At 56.4% G+C, this 15,126-nt stretch overlaps 1 protein-coding gene across 1 annotated transcript in view; it reads right to left on the bottom strand.

The window, feature by feature from the left end:
- The window catches only part of MAD1L1 (mitotic arrest deficient 1 like 1), a 275,913-nt gene that overhangs the window by 13,106 nt on the left and 247,681 nt on the right, over positions 1-15,126 (bottom strand). Inside the window, exon 16 of the mRNA XM_057315132.1 lies at positions 13,629-13,836. Coding sequence (XP_057171115.1) covers positions 13,629-13,836 — 208 coding nt within the window. The remainder of the gene's footprint in view (positions 1-13,628; positions 13,837-15,126) is intronic.

Raw genomic sequence — 15,126 nt, 5'->3', positions numbered from 1 at the left:
GCCCAGACTCTTGCCTTTGAATGAAGGCGGATGCCTCTGTCCAAGCTGGTAGGTCAGCATGTGGAACAGAGTCAGGGGGTAGAGTGCCGGGCTGCAGGACACATGGTGTCATTCCTGCTTCTCTGCCCAGGACGGTCCTGCCTTGACAGACAGGCTCCCATGCGGGTCCAGGTCAATGGGGCTGATGACAACGGCCTTTATCCCCATTACCGCACACCAGGTGCACCCCGCACGCTCCCACGGGCATTGTGTGGGCGCAGGAGGCAGCCTCCACGATGGCCCTGAGCCCAGGTGATTAGCCTCGGGAGGGAGCCAAGGGGGCTGACGTCAGGGGTGTGGGGGGACGAAGGGGGAAGGTGCAGAAATTGGCCCAAGGTCACACAGCTGAGCGGCACAGTGGGACCTTCCAGAAGCAAGTGGGGCCTGATTCTAAAACTCAGACTCTAGGGTCTTCGGATTTCTCGAGTCCGAGCAGCTCTTCCGTCACCGGCTCAAGAGGCCCTGCTGTCTGGGACCCAACTTAACTTCAGTGAACGAGAGAACCTCGTGCAGACGCATCTGGGGAGCCATGCCCCCATGCCCACGCCTGTGCACCCCCAGTCCTCCCGAGAGATCTGCAGCGCCCAGAAGGTGGGCACACGGTCGGCCACACAGCAGCTCCCAGAGCCCGCGGGGCCGCAGAGCACCGCACCCCAAGCCTGGGACTTCTCCCTCCTCATCCTGGTGCCCCACCATGTGGATGCCCGCCACGCAGTGGTGAGCTGTCCAGCAAGTGGGAGGACAGAGTGGGCATAGAACACGCTCAGGGTGCAGGACCAGGGACTCCTAGCGTCCCGAGCTGGGCTGAACAGCAGGGTCACTGAGAACTTGCTACGGAGCTTCATGAGGATTTCTGGCCCAGAAAGATGGAGTGGACACGTCCCCGCTCCTCCCTTTCAAAGACAACTACATGTCTGGACGTGACGGGGGCAGCACAGCAGAGCTTGGAGGGTGGGAGGAGGAGCGGAGAGGCCTGGGACCCTGCATTTCAGCACCCCAGCCCAGCAGCAGGGGGCTGGGGCAAGTCTGTGCATCCCGGGGGCCAAGCACCAGGACTCCGCGTGTCCAAGGAGTGCCGGCTCCCTGCAGCCGGGCATGCAAGTCTGTGTGTGGGAGCCCTCCCTGCCCAGAGACCGCGAGCTGCAGCTAAAAACTCGCCCACCAAAGTAATTTACAAACTTAATGCAATTTCAAATAAAAGCCAAAACCTCCACGGCTTTTTCTTCAACTTGACAGAGTAATTCTGAAATTCCTTTAGAATAACAAACAGGCAAGAAAGTCTCTAAGTGAAAAAAAGTAACCCCTTGCTCTCTACCAGATACTAGAGCTTATCTCAGAGTTACAATGATAAAATCAATATAGTAGAGATGAACGAAATGAACAAGAAACACAACTACGGATCCTGTTACGTATCTGAACCTCGCAAAGATGAAGACGTGCCATAAACGTGTGGAACGAGGAAGGATTACACGGGAGCTGGGCGACTGCTCAGTGGTTTGGGAAGAGGGCACCTTAAACCCTGACCTTGCTCAACACACAAGATAAGTTCCAAGTAAATCTTCAAATGTGAAAAATAAGCACCCCCCAAAGAAATCCCAGAAGAAAACAGGACTATTTATGAAAAGGACTTTCTAAGCTTAAAAGTAATAGAATTAATAGAAGAGAATCCAAAAACAGTTAAAACTTTTTATAGAAAATAATCATAAAGAAAAACTAGAAGCTTCTACACAAACTGAACAAGGAGGCGATCGAGGAGCGAGGACTTGGTGAGACCACCGTGGAAGAACAGATAAGACACACGCTTCCTCGTTAGTGAGTGAAGGAATGTGCATTAAAAGGAGGCACCATTTTTATCTAAAATTTAAAAAAACTGCAGTAAAACTGGCATTTTTTGGTGGACAGGGCTGCAAGGCCACCACCTCCAGCATCCAGGGCCGCTCCGTCACCCCGGACAGCCATCTGCCACACGCTTCGTACCCCGGGACCCGACACCTGCCACCACACCTGTTCCTTGACCGGCACGCTTGCCCTCCTAGTGTCCTGCCTTGGGGACCCTGTAGCGCGCAGCCCGGGGACTGGCTCCTCCCCCAGCACAGGGCCTCGGAGGCCCTACCACGCCCCCAGGTGGCCAGCAGGAGGTCACTCTGACACGGAGCAGTGTTCCACTGGCGGATGGACCGCCTGTTCTCCACTCGCCCGTTAAAGGCCATTGGGGCTGTTAATGGTTTTCCGTGACTATGTGACGCTGCTGGAAACACTCATGAGTTCCAGCTCCAGGGAAGATGAAGGCGCGAACTCAAGCCTACCTTTCAGTGGAGGCGCTCATGCTGGAGCGTGCGCACGGAGCAGCTGCCCCCGCAGGCACAGGCTGCCGGTGGCTGAGGACGGGACCCGAGGGCCAACGGCGCCAACCCCACTGCTGTAACCGCAGGAGTCCCCGCGCCAGCCTGGGTGAGCGGACGCGCGCCGTGTGCGATCTTCTCATCCGAGCGCATCGCGCTTCCCCCTCCGCGCAGAGCGCTGTTCTGTGCGGCATAAGGATCCTTGACGTGTTTCGCTGCACTCACACCCAGGAACTGTACTTGCCAAGAGTGAACAGGAACAGCATCGTGTTTCTGACCTCAGTGTCCACGCGTCCACTGCAGCGCATCACACACAACACACGTGCTTCTCACGTACACACGCGCTCCCGCATCACATCAAGGCCGCAGGCTACGCGATCTGCTGGACCGCAGCAATCCATGCCGAACTCGCTTCACCGGTCTTCCTGTTTGTCCTCACTTCTTGGGGTTTTACACAGACAGTCATCTGTAGAGGAACACTTGTGCTCCCTCCCTTCCCGTCCCGATGCCTGCCCTTCCTGGCGGCCCAGACCGGGACTTCCACCACGACGACTCAGGGCGCTAGACCACGGCTGCCTTATTTCTGGTCTTGGGGAAGCACGGATCTGGCGTGGGGGTACTCGCAGACGCTCTTTGTCAGGCTGCGGGAGCCCCCTCTTGATTTAGTTTGCTGAGAGTTTTCCCGGGTGTTGAATTCTGTCAAATTACTCCATCAACTGATCAGATCACGCTGAGGCAGCGGATGACATCAATGGCTATTTGGATCCTGGAACAAATACAATATAAATTCCTATAGGTCTTGTTTTCTGTCCTGTCACTGGTTTTCAAATTAGGGTAACGTTTACTTCACAAAATGAGTTCAAAAGTGCTCCCGCTTCACTTTTCTTGAAGAGATTGTACAGAACCGGTGTTAACTGTCCTTTGGTAAAATTCAGCAGTGAAAGCACCTGGGCCTGGAGATGTCTTTCTTGGAAGCTCCAACTCCTGTAACAGTTACGGGGCTGCTGGGCTGCCTCCTCCACACGGGGTGAGCCTGATGGCTGGACTTCGCCAACGCTGGTGGCTGTTGCTCGCTTATTTGGCTCCTGGTGTGTGCCTCCCCGCCCCCCGACAAGAGGCACAGGAGCCTGAACTGGATGAAGACAGAGCTGAGAGAGGGACGTAGGAGAAATCTCTCTTCTTCCTCTTCTCTCATCCCCTTCTTCTCCGGGTCCTTGGCAACACCATGGAGGTGTGGGTGCAGCTAGGCGGGCGCCTAGCACCTCGAGAGCTGTGACCTCAGGACAGTGGGGTGAACCCCAGCTGCACCCCATGGTGTTGGCCCTAATGCTGATGCGGTTGTGGGAAGTACACAGCAGAGCAGGGAAAGCAAAGCTCAGGGTTTCTGGCCAGAAAATGTGAGGGATCAGGGAGGGGACTCTGGAGGGCGTGCCTGGCACCCACATGGGCCGTGGAGACTGTGGTGCAGGTCCTGAAACTCAACGGGTGTGGAAGCACAGCTCTCAGAGGGCACGGGGACTGCCCCCTCAGTCCACCTGCACAGACCACCTGCTGAAACCAACCGACTGAGATTAGTACTCTCCACAGAACTGCAAAAAGACCAAGACTCTCCTAATACGGCGTCCAAAACCCACAGAAAACATCCAAGATTAAGCAGCATCTGAAGAACCCAGAAAGTACTAACCTGCTAGGAAACACCCAGCCAACAGGTGTCGACACAGAGTAACGGAGACGGCAGAACTGCCAAGCGAGACTCTACAAACGCCCCACACGGACCTCAGGTGTCATCGTCCCCTCGGGAACAGCATTTACCACTGAAATAGGCTGCAGAGAGCATGTCGATGTACAGGTCCCTCCCCCAGACGCTGCCACTCTCCTGTTCCCCACTTTTAACTTACAAACACCATTATCTGCGATCTGAGTTTCCAGTGCTCTGTGTCTCTTACACTGAGGGCCAGTTATCCGAATGACTGCAGGTGACTCATCAGAAGCCGTGGAGGCCAGAGGTAGCAATGTCGATGTCCACTATGCTGACAGAACCCCTAACCCAGAATTAGCAGGGGCGTCCTTCAGGAGTGAGGGCAAGATGGGGTCGACACACGGAAGGAAACAGGGACCTGGGGCCAGCACACGCCCTCTGAAAGAAACTCCTGGGGAGCCGACAGCAGGGGAAGCTTGGAATGTTGGGAATGAAGACAGAGCAACAGGAATTCTAAATGTCTAGGTAAAAATCCTGAACCGTTTTTCCCTCTTATGCTCTTTAAACTATGTATGACAGTTCAAAGGAAAAGCTACCACATTTCATGGCAGGGGTCTCAGTGTATGTGGAGGAAATGACCTGTGACCACTCGCATACAGGAGGCGGGTGAGCAGGAGGCCTGTCACGGTAAGATCTTGACATTCCAAGAGGTAAAACAGCAGGTACAAGGGTACTGTGAAAAGTAAATGTGTGTATTGTGATCCCTGGAGAAGTCACTTCAAAAAGTGTCCAAAGAGATACAATGAATTAAAAAAACCCAAGCTATATCAAAATGGGATACTAAAAAATGTTCAAATAATCTGGAAATTGGTATAAATGGGAAAACAGGAATAAAACACAGAGAGGGCAAGCAAAACTAATCATACATGGCAGGCCTAACTCCAAATATATTAAAACATTACATTAAATATAAATGGTCTAAACACACCGATTAAAAGACAGACTACACCTTCCTATCGGATGAACACAGAGCATTTGCTAAGATTGCTGAGTATTGGCCACCAGACAAATCTTGAATTAAAAAACAAATTATACAAAATGTGTTCCCTAAATGTAATGGAATTAAACCAAAAATCAATAAAAGGAAGCCACCTGGAAAATCCCCAGACATTTTGAAACTAAAAACATATTTCTAAACAATGTATGAATCACAGAGGACATCTTAAAGGAAATTTGAAAAATTTTTGAACTGAACAGAAATGAAACTACAACACACTAAAATTTGTGGACGCAGCTAAAGCAGTACTCAGGTGGAAATTTATAGCATTAAATGCTTATTTCAGAAAACAAAAAAAAGATCTCAAGTGAGCAATCCCACTTTCCAGCTTAAGAAACAGCAAGAGGAAGCCAGAGCAAGCAAACCAAAGGAAGTAACAAGGAAATGAGCAAAAATCGGTAAAATCGAAAACACAGTAACAATACTGAAAAACCAATAAAACCGAAAGCTAGGTCTTTGAAAGGCTGATCAAATGGATAAATCTTCATCAAAGCTGACAAAGAAAAAAAAAAAAAAGCGAAGACACAAATTACCAAAATCAGGAAGGAAAGAGAGAGTACACGCTACAGACTTAGCAGAGATTATAAAATTAGTAAAAGAACAGTACAGACAATTCCTGTGAATCACAGCTTAGACATAAAGAACCAATTCCTACAAAACCCCACAAACTACCACGATTGACCCAAGAAAAACCAGACAAGCTGATACTCCTATGGTCTTAGTCCACCCGGGCCGTTGTCACAGAACGCCACAGACTGGGTGGCTTATCCACACGAGCTTGTACTCCTCGTGGTTCTGGAGGCCGGGGAGTCTGAGGTGAGGGTGCCAGATTTGGGGTGTGGTGAGGGTCCAGTTACTGGCTCACAGTGTCTTCTCACTGTGCCCTCACGTGGTGGAAGGAGCGAGGGAGCGCTCTAGGTCTCTCTTCTGAGGGCAGTGGTCCCATTCTTGGGGGCCCCACCCTTATGACCTCATCACCTCTCAAGACCCCACTTCCTAACACCACCACATTGGGAACAAGGGGCTCAACATATGAATTGTGTGTATTGGGAGGGGGGCGCTACCATTCGTCCATGGTCCCTATAACTATTAAAACGACCCAAATCTACAAGTCCAGATGGTGTTCAGCAGGTGTCTACAAAAGAGCTAAAGAAGAAGTAATGCCAATTTGACACCATCTCCTCTAGAAAACAGAAGAGGAAGGAACACTTTCTGACTCATTTCATTCATTATGCTGACAATCAAGTCAGACAAGGACAGGACAAGACAACTACAGACCAGGATGAACAATGACACAAAAATTCCTGACAAAATATTAGCAAGTTGAATCCAGCAACATAAAATAGAAGAATATACCACAACCAAGAGGAATTTATTCCAGGAATACAAGGCTGTTTCAAAATTGAAAAATTTCACAAGGAATTCCCCACACTGACAGTCTAAGGAAGAAAGAACTCCCAATCTTACCCATTGATGGAGATACAAAATTCAACGTCCGACACGGTACGCCGTCTCAGCACGCTTACAGGGGTCCTCGACTCGACAAAGGGCATCTACACAGAGCCTGCAGCTCACAGCACTGGCAGGGGGAGGGACTGAACATCCCCCAGGAGACGAGGAGCGCGGCTGGCACGCCCTCGCTCACCAGCACTCAGCACCACACTGAAGTGCTGGCCAGGCAGGAGAGCAAGAACGTGGAACGCAGGCACCCGGGCTTTACGGGAAATATAAAACAGTCCCTCCTCACAAACGCGCGACTGCAAAGAATAAAATGAACAAAATCCAAACAGGACCCTCCTGAAATTGGGACATGAGTTCTTCAAGGTCACGGGACACAAGACCAACCCTATTCTATACACAACGCAAGATCAACAAGAAACAGTAAACACGCACACACACACTCACTCCAAGAATTTAAAACGATAAGAAGGAAACACTTCAGGACGTTTCCAACGAAGCACTTCGCGGTGTGTGTGCAGAGAATCAGGAACCGCTGATGGGTCAGTGGAGACACACGGTGTTCTGGGTGGAAGGACTCACCACCTAGACGTACGGTTCTCCCCAAACAGATCTGCAGACTTAATGGGACGCCATAAAAGTGTCCGGCTGAATCTCACATTTATGGGGAAAGGCAGTGGGACGGGAACGGGCAAGGCGCTCGTGAAGAGGATGACCGAGTCCGAGGATGTGTGGTACAGGCGATGAGTGTCCAGCTACGACCGCCAGTCAGGGCGGCGGCAACGAAGGGACAGGAGACGGGGCGCAGAAGGAGGCCCACGTAACTCAGCCAGCGGACGGGACAACGGAGCAAGGGTAATTCAGTGAAGGCACAAGATGCTTTTCCACGGCGGATGCTGGAACTGGACATTCACGTGAACCCCTCTCGAAAATCACCTCAACCTAAACCTCACGTCGTATGCGAAACTCTAGACAGATCACAGATTTAACTGTAAAACTAAAAACTCTTGGTGGAAAACGTAAGAAAAAAGTGTCTTGACCTTGGGTCCGGCAGGGTTCTCCGATGAGACTCCTGTAAGAGGAAAATTCATTGTCCGAGAGCAAATGAAAAATGTTTGCTCTGAGAAGGACGCTGCTAGAAAATGAAACTCCCTGAACTCAATACAAAGAAAACAATCCAATAAGGGGGAAACTGGAACACAGACCTACCCCAGGGGACGCAGGGACGGCCCAGGGCGCTGCAGGCGCTCATCTTCAGACACGGGGAAGCGCCAGGTGGGACGTGACGTGCTGCACCACACACACACGCGTACACACGTGAACACACAAGCACACACATGTACGCATGCACACATAAGCACACACGCGAGCGCACAATGTGCACACACGCACACACACAAGCATGCACACGCGTGCACACAGGACAATCACCCCCGCAGCAGCGGCGCCCACGGGCACACGGCCACAGGCCACGTGTGGACACTGTGGGACAGGGGCCAGTTTTTAGGAAGCCAACCACGTGCTGACCAGGGACCCAGCCGTTCCCCACCAAGAACGTGCCCCGAGAAAACGGGCTACTGCTCCCACAAGCACCTGTGTGGTGGTTTCCTGTCTCCGGCAGTTTGATATCGGTGTATCTGGGTGCGCCTGACCCCGTTCTGGAAGCGCGGGTTCGACGTCTGTTCTGTTTTAAAGCCTCTGTGGTGCTTTTCAGATCCACCCCAAGTGTGTGCACTCAGGGACAGGCCAGCGGCTTCAAAGACCCAGGCCACCCCTCCCTTCCCACCTGCTGCCAGGCCTGGGGAGTGAAGGCTGTTCTGCAGGGCGGGTAGGTCAGGAAAGCCCCAGACCGGGACCTTCCTGCAGCTTCCAGTGCCCGCCCCTGGGGGACAATGGGAGAGCTCATCTGGGGTGGGGGTCCGAGGTGGCTCAAGAGACCCTATGTTGCTCCCTGGATTCTCTGGGCACGTTGGTCTTCTTTCCCCACCCGATTGTGCATTCCTGGCTGGCAGCATGCAAGGGGAGCACTCGCTGCGGCCCCACACAGGGTTGGGCACACGTGGTGGGGGCAGGGGACAAGCTCAGGGGACCCCTGCCTGGAACAGCAGCCCTTCTCCCCTCCTATTCGGCCCACAAAGCCCAGCCTGAGCCCCTGCCCTGGCCCAGGCAAGCTGTCCAGCCGCCACAGTCTGCCCCCTCCCTTGTCTCTCTACACCAGGGCCTGCTCTGAGGCCCCTGACTCCCACAGCTCCTCCCTCACTCTGTCCTAAGGGCAGGGACAGGCCCCGCTGACACCTGTGGGTCCGGCAGGCAGCAGGTGGCCAGTGTTGCTGGCTAACGGGAGAGTGTGCCCCTGCCTCGGGGGCCACAGCGAGTCGCCCCATCTCCTCCGCGATAGCACCGTACCCTCACATATGTGACAGCCAGTGGAAGCCTGGGGTGACTGCACGTGGGCGGCAGAAATTCAGACGGCCCGTGCTTGTGGAGCCACCCCACCACGCCTAGCAGCCAGACGGCACCTCTCTGGCTCACGACCCGTGGCCTTGCCGCTCCCCGCCAGCTGAGCCAGGCCGGCTGAAGCTGGGAGGAGGCCGCCCCGTAAGCCCGCAGAGAGGACAGAGTGGCTGAGGCAAGAAGCAGCCTGCTGTTTGTGCCCCAGTCTGCCTCCCCGGACACAGCAGCTGGGTTCCGGCGAGGAGCCCTGCACCCCACCACCCTCCCCTACTCAGGGACACCTTGGGATCAGCGGCACCCACACAGCCAGGCAGCAACAAACTGGATCACCTTCACTGTGTTGCTGATAAGACTCAGTTATTTTAATATTAATGTATTACCTGATTAAGCTGCAATTAATAATCTCCCTGGCCTAGCTGGGTATTGCAGGGGGCCCTGTGAGGAGCCCAAAGCCAGCTGGGGGAGGCTGAGGACTTAGGTTCCCACCAACGCAGGGGGCTGGGCCCTCATAGGGGTCGTTCGGCAATTCCTTTGCCAAAGACCCACAAGAATCTCAGACCAGCTCCCCCGAGCCCCGAGAGCTCAGTTAGCAAGGGCTGGTGGTTGCGCCCCTTCCCCCGTCCCGGCTAACCCGGCGGGTCCTTCTCCTCCCGTTCAGCAAAGCTGCTCTCCTCAGGGGGCCAGGCCCCCGCCGCCAGTCCAGCCGCCTGCCACGGAGCACCCGCTCCATCTGAGGGCCGTGCACACCCGTGGTGAGCTTGGGGGCCATTCTGCAAGGCCAGCTCGAGGAGGTGTCCTGTGCACAGCAGATGGGAGCCTGTCTGGACTGTCGTCAGGGAACTGGTCCCATTCCTACAAGGTCCATTGTTGGTCTGGGGGCCCCCGCATGTGTTTTCTGCCTCCTGTCTGGCCGTCCGCTCTAGCCCAGACCAGAGCAAGCCTGGCTGCTCCCAGCAGCACCGGTCCGCATAGCCGCAGGCCTGGGCAGGGGGGAGCTGCCCGCTCAGAGGTGGCAGGGCAGGCTGGCCTGCGAGATCCAGGGCGGAGGGTGGCAAGGTGGGGGGCATCTGCGGGCGGCTGGGAGGTATATTTCAGGGTACCCAGACACCCTGGCCAGGGGCCTGCAAGTGCTGAGGCTTCTGCGACTGGCGGGAGGTCATGGGCCCTGCGCTGCGGCAGCCGCGAGCACTGCAGACGGTGCGGGAGGCTCAGGGGAGGGTGTGTTTGCTGTCGAGCCGGAGCCTTGCAGGCAGAAACAAACACGGCCTCCAGAGAGGCCCTCTAAGCCCCAGGCTCCGTCTGCGCGCCCACCTCCATCCAGCAGCAGTGGCCAGCTGTCCGCCTGTGGGCTTAAGCGCCATCCGCGAGGCACCTGGCTGTCCTCACACGCTCCCGCAGGGCTGGGGCAGCTGCCTGGGGCTGGGGCCTCACCCCCCTCTCCCGCAAACACGAGACAAATGCCTGGCATGAGGCCGTGGGCAACCACAGACCGCAAACTCAGCGGTTCTCAGAGCCCCCGCTCCCCTGGAGCTCACCGGAGAGGTGGCTCTGGCCATGCCTCCCACCGCAGCAGCCCTGTGGCCACCCCGAGCCCTGAGCAGGGCCCCTCCCTGAGGACCTGGCCTCTGTCTCTGCGGACCAGCCTCGTGCTCGGTGGGGCCGGCACTCACCGGCCTTCACGAGCCTGACTTGCGCACACGTCTGAAACTCTAGGCTTTGTTTTTATGCCAACTCTGCCGCACAGGTAGGTCTTAGAGAGTACTCGAGAGTCCAGCAGAGGGTCAAGGATGTCTCCCACTTCTTCGGGGCATCGGCTGCACCCACTGGCTGGTTACTTTGGTACTCACTCCTTGTGGAGGAACCACAATGGCGTCGGCACTCCTGGGTCAGACCGCTGAGGCAGTGCCCACCGATCTCGGCCCTCTCCCGGGACACCATGCCCTGAGTCACTTGCATCTGGACCCCACGCTGTCCTAACGGCAGCCACTCGAGCCGGGCCGGGCAGGAGACCAGGACATTCTCCCCCACACTTTCTGCTTTCCCTGCAGCTGGGGACGGTCCTGTTTTTTCAGTGGCTCTGTTTCCTGGGTACTCATGACCGACTCGGCGAACCTCCCTAGCGGGTGCCCACGTTGCGGTACCCTGTGTGGTGGGAACCACCAGCTGGGAGTCCAGCACACAGGTGAGGAAAGCTTTGGTCCACACCATCTCTCAAAACACTGGACACCTTACACTCTGAGACCTCATCTGTCTGAAGCGGTTCTAGAACCTTCTGACCAGTCTCAACTTGCTCCAGCTGTTCCTGGGGCAGCTGTCCTGGGTCCTCATCTCTCCAGGTCTGGCGCTCGGGCTTCCTGTATCCACGTCTTGCTCCCGGGTTCCTGCCCTCATTTCATGGGCGTGCATCCTCACGGGCTTCGTGAGAGGGAACGTTGAGGTAGGGTTTTCCAGACATCAAACCTTGGAAACAGAACTGAATTCCTCCCTGACGGGCCTGAGCATGGGGCTGGCTGTGAGCCGCCGTCTGGTCCTCGGGCACTGGGAGTCCGGCCCCCGGCAGCTTTCTTGCTCCCCAGGCTGCAGTAGAGAACAGAGCGGCCTGTTTCTCCCTTTCCAGGACGCGACAGGTCCCCTCACTCCTGCATTTGTAAGTCCCACGACGACACATCCCAGTGTGGAGCGCCTCCCTCCGGCCCGCCGGGAGTCCCCTGGACCCCCGCCCTCTCCTGGGCGCCCCACGCCCCTCCTGCCTTCATCCGGCCTTCTGCTTTCCTGTTCACATACACTCCCCCAATTTTATAAGTCTTCTGTTTAGACTTTCATTTCACTTTTGCTGTTTTTAACTTCTAAAAGTTGATGTGTTTCCTCTTTGAAAATATTTTTCAAAGTAAAGCAACACATACTTCCTCCTCTCTGGAGACATCCTGTATGATCCCCGGAGGCTTTCTCTTCCCACTTGTGCTGTTCTCGCCCTGAGGGCCCGATAGTGCTGGGCCTCTGCTCACAGTGAGCAGAGGGCCCCACAGGTCCTGCTGGGGTAGGTGTGGCTGGCAGGGCCTCCAGTGTCTGCCTCTGCGACAGGAGCCCATCCGGAGGGGGTTGTGGTGGCTGAAGGGAGAGTGGGGTGGGCTGAGGTGGGGGTCCTGGCACCCATGTGCACCGCCTCTGTGTTCGCCTAGGCGTTCCCGTCCGGGGACCGTCTGAGGGCTGCAGGCGTGTCTGACCCAGCAGGCCCTACACGGAGCCCGACGTCCTGGGTCCCGAACAAGCTCCTGGGGAGGCCCTGCCACTGCGGGGCCTGCTCTTTGGGAGTCAGGCTCTAAGAGAATAACCTTGGTTTTCTGTTTCCTCTCTTCGTTTTTGCTGGGGGAGAGGCCACTGCCTACTGCACGGTGTTGGGTGGAAGATCTGGGGCCGATGCCTTGTAATTACACCCTCCGGCAAGCGCCCTTAATCCTCCTGCCCCGGGGCCACCCGCCACCACCTCTGGCCTTGGGGGCTCCAGGGGCACCGCTCAGACAGGCTCTCGGCTCCACCGCTGCTCACGCTTCAACCACCCACCCACCAACTTTGCCGATTCCAAGTTTGCTACAGCAGCGCCTCTCTGTGGGTTTACATCTCCCTTGAAAATCAAAAAATAAAACCCCCAGACCTCCCACGGTGTGCCCGCCAGCTCAGCCCAGGTCAGGCTGACGACAAAGGCAGACGGGACAGGGAGCTGCGTCCAAGACCCCCGACCAAGAAGACACGTGGAGAACAAGTTTTAGGCAGGGCTCGGCACAGCTGAGGGGGACAAGGTGGCGGCTAGTGCCCCGCCGCCTCCACGGGGGCGAGATGACCCGCCTGAGAAGGAGGTCGGCAGGAGCTTCACACAGGAAGACCAACTCGGAAACGCACAGAGAAATGTCAAGGAAACAGCTGCCTCACCCTGCAACACTGACGGCTCAGCGACCTCGCCAGAGCCATGGTGGGAAGTGCCCCCCTCCCGGCCATGCTCCGTGCGCTGAGAGGCTGGCTTCTGCACATGGCCCTCACCGCGTACGGTGACCCTCACCGCGTACGGTGACCCCGGGCAAGCTGGGGCTCCCAGACACTCCCCCCTTTGCTGGTGGGCCGCTTTTCTCTGCACCCGCGGGACTTGGTGGGAACAGGAGGGTCACCTTCCTGAGCCGGCGGTGACGAGCTGTGGGCTCAGGGGGGTCACCCTGATTTGTGGAGCTGCACGGTGTGGGTGCGGCCCACGTTAGAAAAGGCAGCTTCCCAAGTCCGGGCTCACCCTGCACCGCTGCTGACCTCTGCACCAGCACTCTGGGCTCTATGAAAGGTACTTAGACCCGTGAAAGATGGTCCCCATTTCCAAGGAGTGTCGGATCTACTCATGATTAATGGGACACGTATACACTGAAAAATGGCATTAATCTGCGTGAGGGGGACTGGAAAGAGTTCAGCTACTTGCTTCCCCACTGCTACCGGAGTCCCTTCCTGCCGTGACCTGCAGCCCGTGAGGTGCTCGGGCCCAGGCCCTCCCGCGGCCCCCTGCCCACAGGATGGCTGACGGACGCAGGGGTGAGGGACCTACCTGTCAGCTCCTTGGACGAAGGCAGACTCGCGACGGCCTCCAGGTCGGCAGGGATGGGGCCACCTCGCTCCAGGGCGTGCACGAGCTCCCGCAGCTGCTTGCACTCCTCCTGCAGCCGGGCCTGGTCCTCACGGAGCCGCTGCTTGGCCGCGCTGGCCGGGTTCATGCTCATGTGCAGCACTTTGGTTCTGCTCTGGTCGTAGCTGCCCTGCAGGACCACAGGGAAGGTCAGCACGGCCTGGACCGGAGCCGCGAGGCTTTGGTGCTCGACGCGGGGCCTCAACAGCGGAGCGTGAGGGCAGGGACTGCCGCCCCCCCCCCCCCCCAGGCCTCTACGTCCTGACCAATAAGCCATGATGGTGCCGTTACCCGCCACAAGAAGTGGTAAGGAATAGCTGGGCGAGAAAACACGGAAAAACCCGCGACACAGCCCTTCAGAACGCTGCAGGTGCTCGGGACTACCCGAGTGCTTCTCCATCTTCCCACACAACAGTTGTAAAAGCTAACAGGAGGAGCATCTCGAACACTCAAAACACTCCATCGGCAAATATTCTCACGCCTGGGGGCCTTGCTCCCATGCTCCCTGCTGTCTCAAGGTCCATAGATGGAAAAAAACAACACAGGACTTAAAGAAAGACTGAGAAGAGTGCTCAGAGTCCCCACGTGGCCGTGTCCCATGTCCCTGTTACTGATAGCCGAGGGCTGTCAACGGCTTACCAGGGTGGACGTGGACCTCGCTCAGCTGAGTCTACAAACACTGGCAAATGCAGCTGCCTGTGTCTTTCACACTGAACACGCATTCACATGGACGGCTACCTCCACACCCCGCCAGGACGTGGCCCAGCCCAGCCCCTCCCCTGCTGCCCGAGCCGCCCACCCCCCAACACAGTTCGGCATCTCTGCTTCCCAGGCACCGAGATCAGCCCCTGTCCCGCTTCGGGGCGCTGTTCCGAGCACTGGAAGGTTGGTCTGTCACACTCAGGAGTCCAGCTTGGGCCGTGGCCTCACGGATGACGTCACAGTGACGCACACATCGACGGTTGCCGTGTGGTCAGATTCACTGGGTGCTTACAAATGCACAGGCATGTGTCCCAGCCCCACACTCACGGCCTCCGCGGTTCTGGCTTTTCCAGAACAGGGCTAGCTGGAGCCTTTTCAAACAGGCTTCTTTCACTTAGCGCTATGCACGGAAGGCTCCCCCCCCTTTGCTGGCTTGCTAGCTCATTTCTTTTTAGTGCTGAGTAACATTCCCTCTTGTGGATGCACCAGTTTGTGGGTCTGCTCACTTCCGAGGGGCACCTGGGTCACTTCTGGTTTTGGCAATTATGGATAAGCCGCTATGAGCAGTCATGTGCCGGTTCCGTGAGGACACAGGGGTTCAAGTAACCGTGTCCAGCTTTCCTGCTGCTTCATTCACCTGCCTGTGCTGGGGCCCCTGTGCCCATGGACGCCCCACAGGAGACCCCTCCTCAGCCAGTAGGCCCCTCCCGCTGCTCCT

The sequence above is a fragment of the Ursus arctos genome, unplaced genomic scaffold (assembly GCF_023065955.2).
Source record: "Ursus arctos isolate Adak ecotype North America unplaced genomic scaffold, UrsArc2.0 scaffold_2, whole genome shotgun sequence".
NCBI lineage: Eukaryota > Metazoa > Chordata > Mammalia > Carnivora > Ursidae > Ursus > Ursus arctos.
This window is presented reverse-complemented; position numbering and strand designations above follow the sequence as displayed.